Genomic DNA, 22,246 nt, shown 5'->3' with positions numbered 1-22,246 from the left:
TGTCTGAGTGAGGAAGCCCCGAATATTTTGATGCACCGCGATGCGTCCAACCACGGCCTGTTGCAGGCTTCCCTAAAACGTGTGACATCATTGGACACCACAACCGTAAAGAAAAAGTGTCAATGGCCGTCGAACTACAGTGCATGTGTCAACAAACTATGCGTCGCAATGACGCACGGCGGCACCTCTGCTATTTTCGAAGTCTTTCAACCGCAGCATGCTGTAGTCACTGCATGCGAGGCATCAAAACGGTCGCACACGGTGGTCTGCACGCACGGCAGCCATGGTGCCACCAACCATTTACCTGAATTTCTGTTCTTCAAACAGTCCCGGTCTTCTCTGCATTTATTTCAGGCGGTTCTAAGGGCATGAAGAGTCTCGGAAGCGGGGGATAGGCGGTTTCACACGGAAGGTAGCCCGCCTGCAGGCCCCTTGATGGTAGCGTGTGTCCACCAAGACATCTTTCGCATGTGTAAAAAGATAGCAAGCATAGGGAGATTCGCAAGGGATGGAAAAGAGCCGCGAAATTCCATTCTTTTGCACTGTCCTGAGTTAGTCATGTAGCATTCGGGGCGCGGTGGTACGTCGGTTTCACGCTGGCGAGGAGCTGACTCTGCATGCAGCTGGTTCAGTCCGTCGGCCGCTGTTACCTGGCCCGGATCGAGTCTTGGTCCCTCGAACGAAATTCTCGTCTGTACACTTTGCCTTCCTCCTGAAGCTGAGACTGTGCACGTGTGTGTTTGTTTTTTCGGTACTGTCTTGCTGATCTGCGCTGTCCAGGAGTTTCTCCCCTGTGGCTTGCAACCGGGCTGTGTCAAGATGGGCGGGTCACCTGTCGACGGAAAGACAGGAGACTCGTCAGGTTCGCCTTCTTCGGACATGCGGACCCGGCGTTTCGTTCTGTATCGAAAAAAGCCATGGCCACTTCGCTACGATGTCTGGCCCTTCGCGATTCTCGTTGCCGCGTGTGCTTTTCTTGTCTTCTCTGACCTTGCCTCCCGTCCGGATGTTTTCCCCGACTCTTCAGAAGCCCCGGTGTCGCTTCCGGATCCCACCGGGGCACCTACAGGCGACCTAGGTGCCTCCGACAGGAGAGAGGATCGCCACGCGGTACTCAAGGGGAATCTGGAGTCTCAGCTTGATGGTCAGGTTTCAGAAAACGCTGAAACCCTGCCTCCAGTCGGCTCCGATGCGCCCGAAGTGTTCGGTGAAACGTCAACATCCTCGACCACGGAGGCGCCGAAGCGTATCGAAGAGCTCTTCCCGACGCTGGCGTGGTTGTTCTCCTCCGTGTATTTCCTCTACTGTTTGTTGTTTGTTTTTCTCGGCGGGCTCTTGCACCTCAGCACTCACTGGTTCGTCTCCCTGGACTGCTTGGTGAGTTACACGGCTGTGTCATCCGTCGGCGACACGACGAGCGTCCTCGTCATTCCCCCCAGTGGTAGGCCCCTCGAGTCGCGGACGCTCTGTCCGTTGATTCGTCGTCCGGAGCAGATTTTCTTTTTTTACCGCAAGAAGAAGTTCATGTTTGTCTCGGAAACCGGCACCTTCGAGCCCCTCCGGTTCCCCAAGAGCCGCCCGCTGTCCGAGTACCTCCAGTGGAGGGGCCTTGAAGCTGCAGCCGCGCCCAGCTCCTCGGTCCAGACGCGTCCAGCCCCCTCCCTGAGTTCGTCGATTTCTTCGATGTCCTCCGCTTCAAATTCAGACCCGCAGCTACCTTTTGCCGGCAAAGCACTGTCTCCGTCTTGGGATCCTGCAACAGATGTCTCTGTGCCCACAGTGCAGGCCAAGTACGGTTCGAATGACTACGACATGCCGATTCCGACCTTCCAAGAACTCCTGAAGGAGCATGCGGTGTCGCCCTTCTTCGTCTTTCAGATGTGCTGCGTCTTTCTCTGGCTGATCGACGAGTACTGGCAGTACAGTCTCCTCACGCTCGTCATGCTCGTTCTCCTCGAGTGCCAGATGGTCAAGAAACGATTGAGAGACTTCCAGCAACTTCGCGCAATGCGCATCCCGCCGCGCACCGTCCATGTCTTCCGGTCCGGCTCCTGGATTCCCCTTCGCTCCGACTGTCTCCTCCCTGGAGACGTTTTCGCCATCACCGGATCCACCAACCCAGACGAGGCTGTATGCCCAGTCGACGCCCTGCTCCTCCAGGGATCCGCCGTTGTCAACGAAGCCACACTCACTGGTACGCGACGAAGAGTCGGAACTGTCGTGGTCCCCTCTGTCCAAATGGCTCAGTCTTGGACTGGGGGCCGCACTGTATCTGGGCTTCTATCAAGGCCTCGCCTGCGTGAGGTACTCGTGAGGATGCTGACAAAAAGGTGCAGCAGGGGCGACTGCTGGACTCGACCGGCACATCTATTTGAGACAGCGCAAAGCGGTGCAGTTTTTTGAACAGAGGAGGGGAAGAAACGCAAAAGGGGGAGAAACAGCGAAAAGGACATTCCGGAAGCAAAGAGAGGGGAATGTGGTGGGCCGACGGTCGCAGGCGAGGGGATACCGACTGTGGCCAAGGAAGAAAGAGAACAAGAGAAGCAGAGGCAAGTACAGGGGCGGGGAGGTCGAGGAGAAGGTAGAACGGAGACGATAGAAAGAACACCGGTGCAGTTCGAGATAGGGCTGTCCTCAGAACCGGACTGAAGATGCGAAAGCTGCTGCCGGGTCCAAAACGCTTTTTTGGTTGCTTCACAAAGCACGTCAGCAGCTCCTCGGTGCTGTTCCTGTGCGAGAAAGGCCGCAAAGTTCTGGCTGTCTCTTCTCAGTGCGCGCATTTCCCTGCTGCTGTTTCTCCAGGTGAGTCGGTTCCACAGACCAAGGTGGCTCTCGAAAAGGACGAAGTGGACGGAGAGCAAACAGAGAGCGACAGAGAGGGAAAGGAAGGCGATCTCTGTCTCGACATGGAACTGCGCAACAAACAAAACATCGTCTTCGCAGGCACTGCCGTCATCCTCCATCGCAACGACCAATCCAGTTTCGCCAGAACTCGAGTCCCTGAGAAAGCCTGTGTTGGATACGTTTTACGGACTGCCTTCAGCACCACTCAGGTAACGAGCGTTTGCGGCCTCTCTTCTGCGAACTCGCAAGAACGCGAGAAGGCGGTCCAGTCGAGGGGCGCCAGTGGAGGACCTGCCCGTGTCTCGCTGCTTTCCTTCTCTCCCATTTGTTTCGTGGTCTCATCTCCACTCCGTCGAGCTCTCTGGGCAGATATCCACACATGAATTGTCTCTTCTTCACGACGCCTCTCTCGGCTGCGTTTTCCTCTTGACAACGTGCTCCCTTAGTCTCTCATCCTTTCACGACTCCTGACCTGCCTGTCTGTCTCTCTGTCTGGCGGTGGCCTCCGTCGCCACTCGTCGCTTTTCATGAAAGCTGACACACACGCTTGGGTCTCGTGGAGTGCATTCTGCTCCAGCCCGCGCCTCTCGTACCAGCGTAAAGGTCTCTTCGCCTCCGCTGCAACGGATGGAGCTGTTTCTTCCTTGTTTCTTCCAGGGCAAACTCGTAAGGACCATTCTATTCTGCCATGGTCGAGTGACAGTGGCAAGTCGCGAGGCATGGCTCTTTCTCGGTCTGCTCCTCGTTCTCGCGCTCTGCGCGTCCGCCTACGTCCTCTGCGAGGGGATCCAAAACGCTGAGAGATCTCGCTTCAAGCTCTTTCTCTCCTGCTCTCACATCGTTATGGCGGTCGTGCCCGCCGAATTCCCCATCACCCTCTCGCTCGCAGTCACCATGGCGCTCCTCTTTCTGTTCACGCAACAAATCTTCTGCACAGAGCCGTTTCGAGTCCCCCTCGCCGGCCAAGTCGATGTATGTGCCTTCGACAAAACCGGAACGCTGACCTCTGACTCCATGCGCGTCAAGGGCGTCTACGGTGTACGTACATCCGAGGGAAAGGCCGCATCCTCTCGGCCTGGCGAGCGCGCGGGCGACGAAGAAGAAACTCTCGTCACGCAGGTGAGGCATGGAACTGCATCCGGCAAAGAATATTCTTTTGAACTTTTCCGTGGGCAGTGTGCGCGACGAGGTGGACGATGAGGTCACATCCTCAAGGCGTTGGTTTGACGGCGACAGAAAGCAACTGCTCCGATGCCACTGTGATCAGCAGCATCGTACTGGGAGTGACCATTTCTGACACAGGATTATTCATAAGTTCTTTCTGGGAAGCAAACTCGACGAGTTGGACTCCTGCTCGAGAGCTGAGTCCGACGTCTCGAGTGATGGCGTGGTTTCGAGAACACTGAGTGTATATATGAGATTCTTCCACACAGACCTTGGATCGGTTTCGGCGAAACAACAACGCAGGGCGACGGAAGAAGACCCTCCGGAGGCACCAGCAGGCACATTGGAGTCAAGCGAGTGATACAAATCTAAGAAACCTCAGCTGGAGATTCATCATCTCTTCGTTTGTACCAAAGCAGACGTTTAGGAGCTATGTGGAATCTACAAGAACTCTGTGCGTTTCCTCTCCAGATTTTGCCGTTTGAGACCGTGGCAGTGATGGGTGCTTGCCAAGCGTTGGCTGTCGTCGATGGACAGCTCTTAGGAGACCCTCTTGAAAAGGCGTCCTTCAATGCAGTTGGGTGGACTCTCACTTCCCCAGATTCCGTCGTCTCTGCGCCCCGTAAGTGTGTGGCTCGTGCTCTGACGCAACCGAAGTCGCAGTTCCACCAACGCGAGGACTGGGTAGCAACAGTCACACAGAGAGTGAAATGGACAAGCATGCAGAGAGCTCCTCAGAGACGCGGGTCTTGTCTGTGCTGTCGCAGAATTCTTGTCCAGTGTAGTCCTCTTCCTCGCAGGAAGCGCTTCTGAGACATCGTTCCAGTCTTTGTCCATATCCGCTGCTACTCGCTGTGGATTTGTTTGTGAACGGCGAAAGTGCGATTCTTCAACGACAGCTATGTGGGAAGCTTCCTCGCCCTCTACAAAACCCCCATCTCCTTGACTACACCTTCACCTCTACCCCGATATATATATATATACATATCTTTATATTTATATATATCTTTATAGATATCTTTATAGATATCTTTATAGATATATCTGTATATATGTGTATGTAGATGTATGCACTGCTGTGCGTGAGGGTTTGGACTGGGTCGCGGCGTTGTGTATCGTGTTGGGTCTTCATTGGAATCAGCGAGGCAGCGACTGTCTGTGTGTGGGTGTGCTTCTCTGTTGTCTCCCGCGATCCGAGTCCTGTGCTTTTTCCCCCTTACACATGCCTGGCAGGCGGCCGATGTGGAATTGCCTTGCCTCGTGAAATAGTGAAAACCACCGCTTCGAGCTGCCTGCATCCATTGGGGGAGCTGTTTTCACCAGCTGCGAAGGCCTCGGTTGTCTGAATCTCGTTCGAGGCGTCGCACGCAACCTCCTCGTGTTCAAGAGGTGAAGAAGCCACCACTGTGGCATGTCCTCTGGAGGCTCCGTCTGCAGACTTTGGGTCTCTGATGCTCTGCGCTGTGGACGTCAGGTCCCTGGCCTTTGCCCACGAGTTCGACCCTCCAGCAAGACCGCGTCACCGTTCTTCGTCGCTTCCCTTTTTCTTCTGCTCTCCAAAGAATGACCGTCGTGGCTCGCGTAGAGGGTGCGCGCATGCCGTGGTACGGCGCCTTCGCTTCTCCGGAGAAAGTCGAGGAGTTTCGGGGAACTCTGAAAGCCAGTTCTTCCTCAGGAGGATACGCGGACTTTGTTGCCTCCAAGGGCTCGCCTGAAAAGATCAAACAGTTTCTCAAAGAAGTACCTGCTTTCTACGATGAGTTGTACACTGGATTTTGCCTCAAGGTACGCGAGACCACGACCCCACGCAGCCACTCGAGACGCGCGCGAAGCCACAATAGACAGAAAACAAGAGTGAAGAAAGAGAGAGAACGAGAGCAGAAAGAAAGAAACGAGAGCAGAGAGGAAACAAGAAGAGGACCCGTAGAGTCCGAAGGCGTTTCGTTTCTGCTGGTCCCCACTCTGCCGGTTGAGACGCGCGTTGTCCATCACGGCGAGAAAACACTCTGCAGACAAGACCTGCGTGGAAGGCGAACTCGTGAGTGGAAGTCCTGAAAAGGCGGCAGGAAGGGAGCGGGAAATCATGTGAAGCCAAGGACATTCGAGCACACCGGAGAGGAGGACGACAATTGGGCACAGCAATAGGCGTTTGTTTTACCACTCCCTCTTGTTTCTGCATCTCCGTTTCTCCCCTCAGGGCTACCGGGTGCTGGCGCTCGCGTACAAGGAACTGGAGCCGGGAGCATCGCATTCACAGCGTTCGGATCTGGAGAAGAACCTTTTTTTCGCAGGCTTTCTCGTGGTGACGTGTCCAATCAAGAAAGGAACGAAAGCAGACATCGACGTTGTCTGTCGGGCGGGACACCGAGCCATCATGATCACCGGCGACAGCCCCTTGACCGCATGCCAGGTCGCTGTAGATGTGGGGATCTTTCGCGAGAATTCCCCGCATGAAGGCGAGAGCACGGAGAACGAGGCGGAGCGCGACGAGCAAGAGACGCACTCGATTTCGCGTCCTATCCTCATTCTGAAGTGCGACAGACAGAAACGCTCGGCAGCACCTGCCGAGGAGAGGACGTCAAAGCCCGACGCTTTCGGAAACCACCTCCGACAGCGACACACGCAGTCCAGCGTCCCCCGCACCGAGTCTCCGGCTGCTCCAGGCTCGAGAGGGCCTGCCTTGGAAGACTTTTTCTGGGAAAGGCGAGACAGACAGCAGACCTTTCCGTTGCTCGCCTTTCTTTTGGCAGCGGATTCGTCGGAACAACGCAAGAATCCGGCGCCAGACGAGTCTCTCGCTCCGCCTCGGTGGACAGGCCTTGCGCAGCTCTCGGCGGACTTCCACCTGTGTCTGACGGGACCGGTGATCTCGGCGTTGCTCGAGGTGTTTGGCGCCGAGTCGGTGAGTGAACAAGTTGCCGTTCTGGGTCCCCTGCTTCCTTTTGTGGGCGTCTTCGCGCGCATGTCGCCGCAGCAAAAAGAGCTGATTCTCGTCGCGCTGAAGGCTGCCGGCTTCACCACGCTGATGTGCGGCGACGGAACGAACGATGTGGGGGCGTTGAAGGCCGCCCATGTCGGCGTGTCTCTGCTCTGCCAGGCGGCTCACGCAGACGCTCCTCGCGGGGGCTGCAGTCGCCAGGCGTGGAGCGGCAAGACAGTGAAAGATTCGTCGTTGAAGATGGAGAAGGACCCGCGGCGAAGGGGACATGGCAGTGCTTCAGGCGCCCCGAGAGGCGAGACTCTCTCAGCTGCTCACAGAAAGGAACTGGAACGCCGCATGGAGGAAATGTGGGAACATCTGGACGATGGGCCGCCTCTGGTGCGGTTGGGGGACGCCTCAATCGCGTCTCCCTTTACCTTCAAGGGGGATTTGATTCGCTGCGTCCCCCTCATTCTCCGGTCCGGGCGCGCGACGCTGGTCACCGTCATCATGATGTACAAGTTGATGGCGCTGAACTCGACCATCACGGCCTTCGCACTCTCCGTCCTCACCCTCGACGGTGTGAAGCTGGGGGACTTGCAGACGACTCTTGAGAACTTGTTGTGCACGCTGCTGACACTGATGATCTCCAAAACGCGACCCTCTCTCGAAATGGGCTCCTGTCGCCCCGTCGCGTCGATTTTCCACCCGCTTGTCTTCCTCTCGCTCGTCCTCCAGGCCGGGCTCCACGTCTACACCCTGTACGCGGCCTGGGACCTCGCCAAAGCGTTCCGCGCCCCCGACTATAAGCCGAATCTGGACGGACACTTCGAGCCGAACCTAGTGAACTCCGTGGTGTTTCTCCTCATCGCCTCGATGCATGCGTCCACGTTCCTCAGCAACTACGAAGGCGCGCCCTTCATGGTGCCGCTGACGGAGAACAAGCCTCTAGTCCTCACTCTGGGGTTCCTCGTATCCACGCTGTTGACGCTGGTGTTCGAACTCGTCCCCAGTCTGAATGAAACGCTGTCGCTCGTCCCCTTCCCCACCCGAGAATTCAAAGTGAAAATCATTGGTCTCGTGTTCCTCGACTTGGTCGGAGCGTGGTTAGTCGCCTGGAGTCTGCGGAAAGTCACCTGGTGGTGGGCGCAACGCGCAGCCCGCAGAGCTCGCCGTCTCTGAGGTCGGGCAGATATTCAAAATACGAGACGAAAAGGGACAGCCAGTGAAGGAGGGACGGCGAGAAAGAAGGGAGAACAAGAAGGAGAGGACGGAACGAAGGCGTTGAGGAAGAAGGGAGAAGCGAAGCCAGTCAGGAGGAAGGACAAGGAGTAAAGGACGGCGACCATGAGGAAAAGGGAGATAACAGAGGAAAGAGAAAGAGAACAAGAGACGCAAGAGGAGGAGGGGACGGCTGAGGTGGGTGGCGAGACTCAGAAAGATGAAGACGAAAGCTCAAACGCAGTCACTCAGGGAAGAGAGACGGACACACGGGCGATGGCGCAATGAAAGTAATGTCAAGAGGAAAGCAGAACAGGTTTGACGGGATGAATATGAAGTGTGCAAGTCACCAACGAATCCACCACCTTCAGACCCCCATGGATTTATTTACGTATATATATATATATATATATATATATACGCGTACCTATATATATATATATATATATATATATATGTATGTACACTTGTACATGCGTATGTATATTCGTATTTCCGGTTCTTTGGTGCGATTGTTCCTCTTGTTTTAAATTGGCTTTCGCTGTTATTCTTTTTTGTTCTGCGCCCTCGCAGTGCAATGCGTGGGACTTGTGTCAAAAGCGCCACTCGTGAAATCGTTTTCATTCCAGGAAAGACCGCAAACTCGGTTTTTGACTATTCCCATTCACTGAGCTTCGCTAAAGGGCAAACGACACTCTCTACTGGGAGAGGGAAGAAGGCAGAAGGCGAGTCGTCCTCCACATGACAAGCTGGCACGGGCTGTAGAGGCCCCGAGGTGCCGTGATTTCCGTTTTGGATGTTTTTCCGGAAAGAAACCAACTGTATGTGCAGCTCCAGAAATACTCGGCTTCTTCGAGTAGTCTTGACGCAGGTTTGCAGCCTTCTCCCAAGTCAATCTTCACATCACTTCACCCTCGCGTGCATGCCTGTTAGGCGAGCGAACGAGAGGAGATCCGTGGAAACAGGGAATGTTTTTCTTCTTTGTCTCGCGAAATCTCTAGACTGCGACACCTCCCGCCACAAAGCAAATGTTTCCGTTATCTGTACATGCGCATACGTACATGCATGCACATACGTATATATATATATATATATATATTTATATATATACCTGAATACTTGGATACAACTATCACCACGGCTTTTGGGGAACTGAAAGCGAGACATGCTTTCGCTTCGCGTTCACCGAGGCGCCTTTCTGGGTGCTTCCAAGTAAACTCGACACTGAGGTGTGTGCGCGTTAACTCGTCAGAATCGCAATGGTTGGCGCTCTGCAGCTGCGCCTCATGAATCTCGTTCGGACGGAATATGAAGCCCGGAGCGGTTGTCCTGAGTTGAACGAGCCTGTCAATCGAGGGTGCAATCGCCACTCGGTGGTCCTCTGTCGCACACCACTGAAGAAGTAAAAAGTTTGGTTGAACGCTTCAGTCGCGAGCGTGTCCATTTGCCCAGAGTCTTGAGTTTCGTTCTTGTTCGTTTTTTCTCGAGAACAAAACCCATAGAGCGTGAATCAGTGCAGCTGCGATGGTGTCAACGGTAAGAGTTCGCGTGGAAAGCTCTGGAGTCTCTGTGAACGTCTGCGGGGGTCTCGCAGGCAATTCCAGAGGCGACTGTTGCTGAGGCAAGACGCAGAGTTCTGTAGCAGGGCTTGCTCAGTTTCTTCGCACGTTGCTTTCAGAAAGTGAAAGTTGTCGGACGCAGCGAAACGCGTTCAAATTTGTGTCGACGGCGACCCGTTCGCTTACAACGCATTTGAGGCGCTGGAGAGACATTTCATGTACATACAGATGGCCGCACCCCACGGTTGATCCCGAGAACGAGCTAACAGATACATAAATATATATGTATATATTTGTACGACAAAATACATATGTTCATGTATGGAGATAAATGTATACAGGTAAACAACGAGATACCTGTGAATGCGGGTTTCAAGTGGATCCGCAACGTCAATCGCCTTCGTGAGAAACGCCTCGCGAAGCGGGATAAATAACCGTCGTGATGGCACACGCACCAGACTGAAGGGAGTTGAACAGACGATGCCGCCCTTCTGTCGAAGGCTGCGCCGCGTGTTTGCTCGACTGCGGAGGACACCGAAAAACAAGGAACGATGCAGGCCGCGAGGCGGGCCTTGAACGAGTTTCGGTTTCGGGTGACTCTTCACAAACATGTGCTTCACCGTCTCTTTGTTTAGAAGGTAGAGGAGGGACGCCCGCGGTCGTCGGACACCTTGAGCGCCTCTGGACAGGCGCGACCACAAACTCTTTTCACGCCGTCAACAGATGCTTTCCTCCCACCGTGGCGAGGCAACAAAAAACGAAAGCAATCGGCTGCTGCTCATGAGTGTTCAGCAAAAAAACGGAGTTCCTTTCTCGCGCAGGCTCGTCCTGTCGAGACACAGGTGGAGGCGGAAGACAGACCTATCACTCTCTTGCGGAAAAAGGAGAAATGCGGACCCAGGAAGAAGAAACAAAGTTCAAATACTTTCTTCCGGCCGCGCGACAATCGGTCGACAGTCGACCTCACCTTAAAGTATACAGGCAGCAGAAACCCCCGCGAACAATTTGTGCTTACACGAGGCCGAGAGTGGCACAGCAAATATGGAAGCAGGCGTGCGAACTTCCCAGTCTTCGCACCAAAAACTCGAGGGGACTGAAGTCTCTGCATGGGCCGTAGCTCGACAGAGCCACAACGGCTGTTCAAACCGAATGCCGCGAACTCTCCTGTAACCTCTCTGACACTGGCGCTCCTTCATCTTCCAACTCTATCTAGTGTATGTCGCTGTGTGTACTTTATCCTCCTCCAGTCCTCTGGGGCGTCTCTGCCTATCCCTTTGCCGCCCTTCCCTGCAGAACGCTTCCATGGCAGCCTTGCGAAGTAGAGAGCAGGCTAGGTACACGATATTTTGAAAAGGAAATGCGTTCCTGCTGCCCTCAGGCGAGCATGATGGTCTGCTTGACGTCGCCAGAAGGAGAGAGAAAAGACGCGATATCTCCTGTCTCGCCTCCTTCCGTCCCCTCTGTCGGGGTGCCGCTGCATGCTGACGAGGCCGAGCAGTCGCTTGATTCGGCTTCTGTTCCTGGGCACGGTGCTGTCGAGAGGAAGGGGGAAACACTGTCTTTTTCAGAGGGCTTTGGGGATTCGCGTGCGATGCCCGTGATCAGCTCCAACCGTTCCTCGTCGTTGTCTCTTCTCTCGACTTCCGAGTTCTCTTGACGCAAGCTGCCAGGGGACAGAAGGGAGGAGACTGTGTCCACGAGCGGGAATGTGTTCGATGCTTCCGCGTTGCCTTCTCTGTACCCGATGGCGAGATTCGTGGTCTCTTCTCTCTCATGTTCTCTCCTCCTCCTCTCCACCTGTGCTTCTGCGGCTTCGGTATCGCCGTGCGCTCCACGGCTCTTCAACGCGCCGCCTGCAGGGCGCCGCATGTCGTCATCCAGGACGAGGCGAAGATGCGCACAAATGAAGCGGTGAATTAGCTTCTTGTGGAGAGTCAAAATCATTCCGGAAACCATGTGCAGGAGGGACTGGAGAGGGAGAATGAAAGCGAGCATCGCTGGGTAGGACAGACTCAAGAGCCCAATGGTCGACAAGTCCCCCAAGCTCGGGCCTGCGCATTCCCTTCGCTCTCCAGCGCCGGAGACGACGCCGGCTAGCGAAGACGAGAACGAGGCCACTGCATGTCCCGCAGCCAAAAGAGAAGAAGATGAAAACGAGGCTCGTTTCTGCTCATCCGATCGCGTGAAGAAGCCATGAATCTCGGAAGTCGTCCCCCTCGAATCCGCCATCGCCACGTCGAGCGACGTCTCAGAGAGCAGCGACGGCGCGAATTCTCCCGAGGGCTGGGGAAGGTCGGAAACAAAAGACGTCTTGTCGGCCATGTGTGCATCTTGTGCGTTCGATTCCTTGTCAGCTCTCGGATCTGAGGACATGCTGGAACTCGCAGTCTCTGCGTCGAACTGTGTGTGAGCGTTCTGAGAGGAGGACCCCTCGCATACACCCCGCTCTTCTGGGTCTCGGATGACCTCCTTTGCCTCGGTTTCTCCTCCCTGTGTTTCCTCCCCTGTTCTCGCGTCTTTCCTCTCATTCGTGTCTCGAGCAGCGAACTGCAGGCGCTGTGTGCTGCCCTCTTTGCTGCTTTCGGCCTGCTGGCGCGCCGGGACCGCGTAGAAAAGGTAAATCATATCCGCCACCTGTTGGCGGTCGCAGGGACAGGGTCGATCTGTGCACGAACAGGTCGGTGTGTCCTGGAAAGGAGCGAGAAGAAGGCGCTCGAGGGCTGCCTGATCGCGGATCACGCGACTCTTCGCAGTCGCAGGGGGTTTGGTGCCGCCGTTGCTTGGGCTCTTGTCGTATTGGCGACTCCCTGGACTCGTTGTCGCGTCTAGCGTCTCAGGGACGTTTTCCATGTCTCCTTCGTCGCCTGCTGTTTCGCTGTCGACGACCTCTTCCCTCGATCTTTTTCTGCTCACTTGCTCGGCCTCCAGAGTCCGCGACGCAGCCTCCCGCATTACGCCAGCGTTTGCGAGCCCCGTGAAGGTCTTGGCTTCCGGCACAGCACTCGCGGCCTCGTCTTTCCTTGGAGGCACCATCGCTGAAGCTGAGGGCGCGAGTCTCGTCCCATGGCCCAGCGCGGTTTCCAGGACCTGCCCCAAAGAAGAGCTTCCCTTGGCCTCCGCCTCCGCCTTTCCGTCACCACTCTCTCCAGGGCCTTGAAACGAAGCAGGCGGCAAGATACAGGGAAGCAGCTGAGGAGCAGCAATGGGCAAAATGAAGCGGAGCTGCTGTGCCACGGGCCTCTTCAGCTGCGAGATGGTCAGGGCCAAATGCCGGTGGGTTTCCAACAAGTTGAGCGCCGTGGTGATGACACTTGGCTTCTTTTCGCTCTGTTTGCCTCGTCGCCATGCCTCCTCGCCTCGCGTCGCTTCTGTGCTGTCCGTTTCTGCACTTCCTGTGCACCTCTGGACTTCTTCGTCCTCTTCCTTCCACATCTCGACTTCCTCCTCTTTCTCGCTGTCGCCCTTCCTTTCCCCGGCCTCTGAGTCTTTTCCCTGAGCTCTGAGTTTTTCATGCACCACGTTGGAGTCGCAGAGAAGCGCTGCAGACGTCGCAGTGGAAGAGCTCGTGAAGGAAAACGTTCTGCTCGGCGTTGGCGCGCGACTCGGTGCAGGAGTGTGGGCACCTGCGCGAAGGGCGGCTCCAGGCTTCTCGCCCAAGCTCTCTCTCGACTCTGAGTCGAGAAGCGCGCCTGAGGCTCCTGTCCCCGGGCCAATGGCAGAGAGAGTCGTCGTCGCCACCGCCTCTCCACAGCTCGTGCTCACACAGCTCCTGATTTCTTCTTCCATTGGCTGGCCGAGACCGTCGTTGTAGGTCCTGGACTCGTCCCCGTCTGCAGCGGTGGAGAAAAGGCTGCGTTTCTTTGCTGCCTCGGTCTTGAAGAGCAGGGAAGTGTCATGCTCGTCATCGCTCGACGCAAGGCCCACAGACGCAGACAACGTCCCTTCCTCCAAGGGCAGCCCCGCAAACGGCGTGACACTCTCGAGCGAGGCCGAAGCCGAGAGCGAAGGCAGGTCTTTCGAGGAGGCGGAGAGAGCCGGTGACAACCGGAAGGGGAGGGCGCCCGTTGTGGCTTCGAGCGAGCTACGCGGGGGGTACTCGTGATCGCACTCGGAGCTTTCCTGCTCCTCTCGGGTCTTTGCCTCGTCGGTGGCCTTCGCCTCCGAAGCTGCCTCCAACAGGGGCTGGTGCAGCTGGACGGCTTCCGTCGACTTGGACAAAGACGCCTTGAGCGTGTGCATCAAGACGTAGGTCGAGGAAGTGAGATTCACAAGTGCATGCGAAAGAACGAGGAGTTCCTGCTGGCTCAGCTGGGGCTTCTTCTCATCCCTGTCGCCCTCAGAGTCGCCAGGGAACAAACCGCGGGCAAGAGCGAACTGCTCCTCCCCAGTCGTCGTGTTGGTCCGGGCGCTCACGAGAGACAGTTCCGAGGCAGAAAGGCCCGAAAGGGTCTCGCCGCTCATCTTGCTAATTCCAGCGGGGGTAGAGCCGCCGGCAACGGGACATCTCCCAAAAGTCGCCTTTCCGAACAGGGAAACTTCCGAGCTGGCTTCGACTGTCAGAGGGGAGGCTTCAAGGCCGTACTCGTGAAACTCGTTGACTTTTTCCTTGGCAAACTCGCGAAGGAACTCACCAAACAAAGTGATCGTGTCAAAGATCTGGTGGCTAACAGCGGTCGCCGCAACGGCTGTCGCCGTCATGCTCGGATTGTTTCCGGCTAAGCCTCGAGGGATTGACGACTCCAGCTTGTCTGCACTGCAGCTGTTGGAGTGCAGAAAGTCAACAGGGAGAAGCTCAGCGTTCGCAATGCTGGATGTTGGGAACAGCGCCTGGACTTCGGGTGCACTCACATTCTTCATGCTTTCGCCGACCAGGGCAAAACGACGCGAAGGGTCTCCTTTCTCGCCCTTGATGTCCTCCATGGTAAAGGAAGATAGTGGCACCGTCGACGGGGTCACACTCAAAGACGAAAATTCATCTGCTCGGCCCGAGACAGCAGCCCCTTCTCTCTGCCACGTAGGATGCGAAGGTGACGAGCCCGATACGTTCGCATCCCGAGACAGGACGACAGAAGCAGGTCGCTGGGTGCCTGACTGCGACGCGAGAGCTACAATATCTCCCGTGTGCCCTTTCTGGAAGTTGTTTCCTTCGTGGGCGACCGGCAAAGACGCACAGGACGACAAGGCTGACGAGAGCGAGAGTGCGTCAAAGCCTCCAGGAAACGGGAGGGTCATTGAGTCGCACGAGGGGGTCTGCGACGGAAGGAACCCAAAGCGTTTACTCAGCGCCATGCCTTTGTCACTGTCCCTCAAGCTGCACTCTTCTGAGTTCTTCATCTGACGGGGTTGGCGGACGCCAGGCAGCCCCTGCGCCTCTCCGCTATCAACTAGGTCAACTCCAAGATTCTGGGACTTGTCTTCTGCTCCGAGGGCAAGGCGCCCCCGAGCCACTGTCAGAGGCTTCTCAGGTTTAATCTTCTTTCCCTGACTCGCGTCATGAACTTTCCCTAAGGTCGCCCAAAGGACCTCACTCTCGTGACCGTCTCGGCCTTCAGCTGAAGAGCCAGAGCCGCACAGAGCCGCCTCGGAAGACGCCCGGAATTTGCCGGGTTCTCCGAACCAGGCTTGGCCACCGGGCGCTTCCTCCTTCGACTCTTGTCTTCCTTGCGCCACAGCATTGCCTGCTGCGCTGTGCATCGAGGCGAGGGGGCGCGAAAGGCCTGCAGCGAGAGGGCACAGTTCGGCGGCTTCGCCCTCTTGGCTTCTAGTCGCGTCGGACCCCATAGATGTGGAACCCTCGGAGCTAGCGGCTACACTCCCTTTCGTTGCAGACTTAGAGACGTGACCTCCGGCTCCGGTTGAAGCGCTTGAGGCTCTTATACCACGTGCGAGAGGCACAGTTTGCCCTGAGGAAGCCGCTGAGTTTGCTTGCGCCTGCAGCATCATCGCAGTCATCATCATCGAGTCCGGCAGGGCCTCATGTTTGTCCACATAGTGAGCAAAGTCCTCAGCCATCGTGTGTGCCGTTTCGTACCCGTAGAACTTCGCGCTGTAAGTCCTCATCTTTCTCTTCCCGTTCATGTAATAGCGCACTCTCCACTCTTGCTTTGCCACATGGTAGTGCGGGCGATTTCCGCCCAGCGTCACGTCTGCTCTCAAGGGTACCGGAGGCGCGGCACCGGCGCCGCCCGCGCCCCGGCGGCCTTCTCGGGCCTTGGCCGCGCCAGACGAGGGCTGAGGACCGAAAGCAGGCAGCGAGGCAGCAACGTTGACGCACCCTTGGCTTGGCTCGTTAGGCTCGCCTTCACGACTTGTGCTGGTGGTGTCGGAGAGCTGGAGAACGCTTTCCTGAGTTAGGCCGCGCGACAGGGAGCAGCTGCGATGAGAAGGCTCCCCGGAAAGCGTGCCGGTCTCATCAGAGTGGACTGAAGCGTCCTGCTTGCCGGCGCCGCCCAGGAAGGCGCCGAGACGCAGGAGGTCGAGCTGGTGCGAGGGCGAGGCAGATAGCTCATACGGCGTTTGAGAAGGGAAGCCTGCTCGGTGCGGAGCCTCATGCGATGAGACAGTGGGCGTGGAAGGCACATTGTCACTCGAACTCTGTCGCGGCGGCGCTGCAGAGCCACCATTCTTTCCACTCCTCACGCGACCGCCGCTCTGGGACGTTCCCTGGCGGTGAACGCGACCTCCGGTCTTGCGTCCGGGCTCTCCGCTGGAGCTCGAGATCTGAGGAAAGGAGCAAGGGAGAGGATGTGCAGGACCCGCGAGCTTCGCGTTTCGCTCATCGACCACCGGACAGCCGAGGTTTCCGGAACCGTCCGAGCGGGATGTGGCGGTCGTGCAGGATGATGCCAGCAACGCGTCCAACAGGTTCTGCTGAGACGGCGAAGGCATTCGAAACGCCGACTGGAAAAGATGGATAGGCGGCGTCGTTTTCTCGCCATTCCCATTCCTTGTGTCGATAGTGCCTCCGTCCGACCCTCCGAGGAACGAAGAAGGTAGAGCAGACGAGGGCTCCGCCAGAGACAGAGGCGGGAGAGAGGTCTTCCCTTGAAGCTGACCAAGGAAGTCAGAAGCTCCTCCCAACCCCGAGACCGCACTATATTTCTGGAGAAAAGCCAACAAAGTGCTCGCAGATGCGTCAGTCTCCTTTGTAGTCGAACTTTCCTCAGTGGTTGACAGAACTTCCGAGAATGGAGGACTCGCTGAAGACGAAGCGGGGGTACCAGCAGGCAGACACTGGGACGAGGCGAGAGCGGATGCTGTGAAAGACGCGGTCAAAGGAAGCGCCCCTGTCGCAGCAGCGGAGAGGTGGGATGGAGCAGATAGGTCTCGAATCGCTGGAGCCTGGGAGGGCTGGAAGGCAGCCAAGAGACCAAGAATGTTTGAGGCATCCAGTGCACCTGGTCTCTGTCGTCCTCGAGAATCAGGTTTGCCCTGCGCACTTTCATCTTCTCCAGCTCCAAAGGGCCGTGTCCGTTCTCCTGCATCCAATGCGCCGCTTTGTTCAGTCGTCGCATGCACGCCGGTCCCGCGTCGCAGGCCAGCGCCCCCGCTGTTGGCTCCTCGTGTGTTGTATCGGCGACTTGCATCATCGGCGGAGAGGCCCCGTGGGTCCGGGAAGAGACTTGTCTTTCGGGTGAGGTCTCTCTGTGGCACCGATGACTGCGACATGCTTTTGGAAGTTGTGTTAGGCAGGAGAGCCTTGACTTTCGCCGCTTCCGCCTGCAGCAGTCTCTCGAACTGGTAGGCGCCCGCGTTCCTCGAAGACACTGCTCCAGAGGAAGCCGGAAGTGTGGTCGAAGCCGACGACAGGGAAGGCCCAGAAAACGCGAGCGGGGCCGTCGACAGAAGCAGGGCCTGAAGCAACGACTGGCGATTGGCTGTTCCAGAGGCGAAGGCGGGGTGTTCCTCTGGCCGAGAAGCCTTGACGTCGGAAGCGCATCCAGTCGAGGAACTGAGAGAACTTTGGGCGAGAGCGAGAGTATCTGAAGCAGGAGGCAGAGAAACACCTGATGAGGCGGCTGGGCAGACCGCGCTAAGTGCAGGGACCGTTCTCGGAGTCGTGGCGGCACGCGCTGCCTCTCCCAGCAGTGCAAGAATGGGAGAGGCCTCATTTGGAGAGGGGTTTTTCGCAGCGCTTCTGAATTGTTCGCTTTGCAGCAAATCTGCTGACGCAGGGGACGGCGCTTGAGAATACGCCGGCCCGGCTCCTGGAAGCGCCGCAGCGGAAGACAACGAGGTAAGGGAGGCGTAGAGCGACGAATTCGGCGTGGCAGCCAACGCGTTGGCGGGAAGGGGCTTCGGATTCCGGTGAATCGAAGAAAATAGGTTGCGGAGAACGGCTTGAGGAACTCCTCCAGCGCTTTGTGTCTGGACCAGCTGAAGTAAAGCCGCTGAAGACAGATGTCCCACTTGAGAGGCGGCACTCGCGGCTGCCAGCTCCGGTTGTCCAGAGCTGCTGCGGGGGAGACAACCTAGAGTATCGTGCTGCAAAGTTTTCCGTGTCTCGTCTTCGGAGGAAACTGGAGTCTCCCGAGGCAACGGGAAGCACCGCCTCTTGGCGGGCCGGGCCTCCGCGCTCGGTGCGGGTGCGGCCATGGTGGGTGGCGTGAGGACTGCCTGTGGAAGCCACTGCCTTGTTTTTGGGCACTAAGAAAATCGGAAGGGTGAGAGGTGGACAAAAAGGCAGGATGGATGTGAGACGAGGAAAACGCAGGAATTTCGCAAAGACACTTGTCTTCCCGGACGCGCAGCTAGCGCTCGCTCGTTGCCGGACCCGCCCAGGTGCCCGCGAAGACGAGCGGGTGGAGTCGCTAGACTTTACCCGCAGTTTTCACGGGGAAAATGCATTCCCTTTCGCAACTGAAAGCGATAAAACTTCACCAAGGTGACAGCGCCATAGCAACAGCAGGATTCAAGGAAAATGGACTGGTCTCCGTGGAGCGGACAAGACAAGCACCCTCCCCACGAACAAGGGTTTCAGACGGGCGGGGCTTCACTGAAGAAGACAGCGTTTTCTGTACGGACAGAAATCGGACGCGTTTTCGGACGGATTCGCAAATGTCATTGAGATGCCGCCGACACGGGCGAAAGACAACAGCCTAACACAACTCTACGCGGTCGGGTCACGGAGCGAAAAGAGGCTCTCTGCGGCTTGTCTTGCCGAAGAGTTGAGCGCTACGACGCAAAACGCGCGCGCGAACACCTTCCTGTCCCAGTGTCCTACACCATGTCCAGGCATCGGTTTCCACGCATTTGGGCGGCCGGAAAGCAGACTTCGCCGAACAAATCGCAGTGTTAGGACGAAGCTTTCGCGGGAAAACCTAAAAAGTTCGGCAACAAACTGCTGAGAACGGGAACAGGACAAACGCGCGCCGGAGCAGTGCGAATGACCTAGGACAGCTCAAACGGCGACTGGGTCCGGGTGTCGCGCTGGAAGGAAACAGGACGTGGCACCGCGTTCTTTTCATTCTTCCGGTGAAAGGGAATCAGGAGGGTTTTCGAGAGGCAGAGAAGTCGGAGACAGAAAAACAGAGGTGGCGGGAAGGGGACGAGGAGGCGGATTTCAACCAACACGAGTCAAGACGTCCTTGAGAGGCGGTCAGCTGCCAATTTCCGACACTGTCGCAGAGCCACCCCAGCTGCTGAGGCCGTCTACGTTTCGCGCCGTCTGCTGAAACGGGCAGCCTCACTTGAGCGGCCTTTTCCACCGTGAGTGCGTTCGACGCGATCTCAAGACCGCCACCACCGCGACAGGAAGGCTCTGATTTGACAGGGTCGCGGCATCTGTTGCAGACAAGGGGCGGCCACACTCGCGGATAAAGGCGGGAGGCTTTGCCCGTGCCCCCTGCACGATTCTTTCTGGAGGCTGTGTCTTGGAAAAGAGTTGCCGGGTTCAGACGGGCCAAACAGGAGGACCACTTTCTAAAAGACGAGTGCATCGGTTCTCGAATTATAGCAACGATTCTTCGACAGCGAACCAAGGCAGCTGCGTCCAATTTCCAGACTGCGATCAAGGGGAATATAAGTTTTGGAGGGGGTCAGTAGCCGTTCGTCTGCAATGCCTGCGTTGCGGGAAAAACCAGAAAAGCCTTTCTCTCACCATGGAGAACTGGTGGTTCTATTTCACACGCGGCAGTTCACAAGAGGATATAGTGGATTTGCCTTGGATTCTTCGTCTTGGTCTCGTGAGCTTCAACCGTACCACCGTCACCGTCAATAAAAATGATAATCGGGTGCAACGGTGTGTTTTTTTTCGATTTAGGGTTCTATCTGTGGATAGAAAACACATTCGTATATATTTAGCTTCCTCATTAGCCATGATTCAAAATTTATATCCAGTTGAAGGAATTTCCAGGACAAAAAACCCTAGCTTGTCAATTAGAAATCAACTACTACTTGATGACCTCCAAATTTTCTTACAGTTGACGAATATTTCGAGATAGGTTTGTTTTCTCAATAACTTGACTCCTGGTGTGTTCTACCGAAACCATGATGGAGTGGAATTATCCTGTTTCCAGTGTCCGACGGCAGGCTCAAGATCCAAACTGCCTCTGGACTTCAAGAAGCCTTGAGAAAGCCACCTCCCTACTAGCTGTTCCGCTTTCGCAGAGACATTGGTGGCGAGTGTCCTCCAGTTAATCAAATACGTTCCCATAGTTGTAGCCGCTGCGAATTCAGATGGGAATCAAACTAATGAGAAGTGACGTTCTTCAGACAGCTATCTTCTCTGGTTGAGGTGAGAATCGGGGAGGCAACTGTCACAGCACTGTCTAAAAGTATACACTATGAAGTTGGTGCTGATGCGGACTGTACCACGCGCTGTACGGAAGTAGCTATGTGATAATAATAGCGGAACAGGCATGTGCTTAAGGAATTTAACAAAGCAGCATCTGTCAAGGATGATGCTTTACTGCGGGCAAGTATAGCGGGAAACACTGTTGTGTCGCCGGAAGAGCCGGTGAATGGATTGATGGTGTGTTGTGAAAGAGGAGACTAAAAAAGTCAATAAAAGAAGAAAGGAGGTATAGGAGCCAACTCACAGGTGTACTCAATCCAGCATCGTATGCTGCTTCAGTCAATTTCTCAAGGATATGTTTGTTTGCTCAGTTGTGACTCACAAAACAGGGGAAACGTACAAGTCGCTACGCCAAGCATACAATAGTTGCGTTGGCCCCCCATTCGTTGTGCCTATCACACCAGGGAAGAGTCATGAAGGCACATGGGGGATTTCTCCTTAGGATGGCCGCTGGTAATGCGTTCCTATGTAAAAAATGTCAAGTAGTTCATATGGAGCTGGCAGCACACTGCACATGGCCCCCTAGCGTAAGAGCAATTGATTACCTTCTGGCCTGGACTTGCGATCAAGCTGAGCTTTCGTGATCCAGTGGTGCTGATAAACATACTAGACTGTTCAAGTGAATTGGCTTGCAGTTTCGTCTGCTGATGAGCGAAATTGCTGAAACACATTTTTTCGGTAATCCATTGCACTCAGGTGTAGTAACCATTGGTTGTACGCATCGACGGCTGCGCAAACGTCAACGTCGGTTGCTGTTGTTTCTAGCGACACACTGAGATAACCATGGTCGCCAGAACAACCAGTAGCCTACAGACGAAAGCATATTGACACCACGCTACTTTTTACCACCGACCACGTTGAAACGAGTCGTCAAACAGCAGCGTCGCTGCGCACCTACGATATCGAGATCACAGCCAACTGTTATAAGTAGAACACGCTAGCATGCAATACAGCCCTGGTGCATGTTTACGGATAAACATCAAATCGCGTCTGCTGTTTACGGGCACTTTAGGGAGGGAAAAAGATGGATCATCTCTTGAACTTGGTTCGGTTCCGCTGGTGCTGATGGTTTAAATCTGTGTATTGAGAAGTGGCTAACTGACAACGTGAATCTCCAGCAGCGTCGTTCCGCTATTGGATCCGGTGGTTTACTCCACCCCCTAGCCATCATGTCGAACACAGAACGGAGGGAACTGATAGACCTGGTTCGCGAGGCACTGCAATCCCGGGGGTTTCTCAGTGGGCTTCGAGCTCGTCTCCGCGCAGAAATATATCATTCCATGGAAGACCGGGTACTGCATCAGCGACCCAAGTTTCTGGTCTCACAATGCTTTCACTAGAAAAGTTGAGTGATCTTCTACTTAGCGGAAAGTCTGATGTCCTGGTCCCCTTCTGTGGATCACTCAAATGTCTGTTTTTCAGGCTGACAGCCTCGATTTACCTGCCAGCTGCAGCGCACCATTTGGCCGCACTTGACACCACTCGGTTAGAAAACGATACGACCCTCATGTTGTAATTTACTCCCCTTGTGTGTAAAACTAAAATGGTTTCTGAGTTTTGATAGTGCTACAAACTTTTGAAGTGTGGCATCGACGGGGAAGATCGTTGCTTGCTTTACATTGGAAGCTGCTTTACTGAGACCCACGACGAGCACCGTGCACTGCGCCAGACAGGATCAGTATCCCTCTGCACATGTTAGATAAGCGTTCTATTTGTTAACGCTCGGCCCTCTGCCAGATGGAA

General features: G+C 55.7%; 2 protein-coding genes across 2 annotated transcripts; one reads left to right on the top strand and one right to left on the bottom strand.

Annotated features, from left to right (window-relative positions):
• The first annotated feature begins 320 nt into the window (after positions 1–320).
• On the top strand, positions 321–9,084 carry TGME49_318460 (P-type ATPase of unknown pump specificity (type V) protein). Its single transcript, XM_002369744.2, has 6 exons — positions 321–2,194; positions 2,803–3,053; positions 3,502–3,963; positions 4,480–4,630; positions 5,483–5,793; positions 6,206–9,084. The coding sequence occupies exons 1-6, from the start codon at positions 820–822 to the stop codon at positions 8,108–8,110; spliced, it is 4,455 nt and encodes a 1,484-aa protein (XP_002369785.1). The 5' UTR covers positions 321–819; the 3' UTR covers positions 8,111–9,084.
• A 568-nt stretch (positions 9,085–9,652) lies between these two features.
• On the bottom strand, positions 9,653–19,221 carry AP2IV4 (AP2 domain transcription factor AP2IV-4). Its single transcript, XM_002369745.2, has one exon. It carries the CDS (start codon positions 18,301–18,303, stop codon positions 11,083–11,085), a length of 7,221 nt encoding a protein of 2,406 aa, XP_002369786.1. The 5' UTR covers positions 18,304–19,221; the 3' UTR covers positions 9,653–11,082.
• Between the last annotated feature and the right edge of the window lie 3,025 nt (positions 19,222–22,246).

The sequence above is a fragment of the Toxoplasma gondii genome, chromosome IV (assembly GCF_000006565.2).
Source record: "Toxoplasma gondii ME49 chromosome IV, whole genome shotgun sequence".
NCBI classification, from domain to species: domain Eukaryota; phylum Apicomplexa; class Conoidasida; order Eucoccidiorida; family Sarcocystidae; genus Toxoplasma; species Toxoplasma gondii.
This window is presented reverse-complemented; position numbering and strand designations above follow the sequence as displayed.

What these genes read in the sequence shown, in the direction of transcription:
- TGME49_318460 (XM_002369744.2), top strand. Translation starts at nt 820, where the DNA reads ATGGGCGGGTCACCTGTCGACGGAAAGACAGGAGACTCGTCAGGTTCG. An exon ending in TTCCGTCGTCTCTGCGCCCC is followed by an intron (nt 4,631 to 5,482) that starts GTAAGTGTGTGG and finishes TGTGGACGTCAG; the next exon opens with GTCCCTGGCCTTTGCCCACG. An exon ending in ACACTGGATTTTGCCTCAAG is followed by an intron (nt 5,794 to 6,205) that starts GTACGCGAGACC and finishes TTCTCCCCTCAG; the next exon opens with GGCTACCGGGTGCTGGCGCT.
- AP2IV4 (XM_002369745.2), bottom strand. Translation starts at nt 18,303, where the DNA reads ATGGCCGCACCCGCACCGAGCGCGGAGGCCCGGCCCGCCAAGAGGCGG.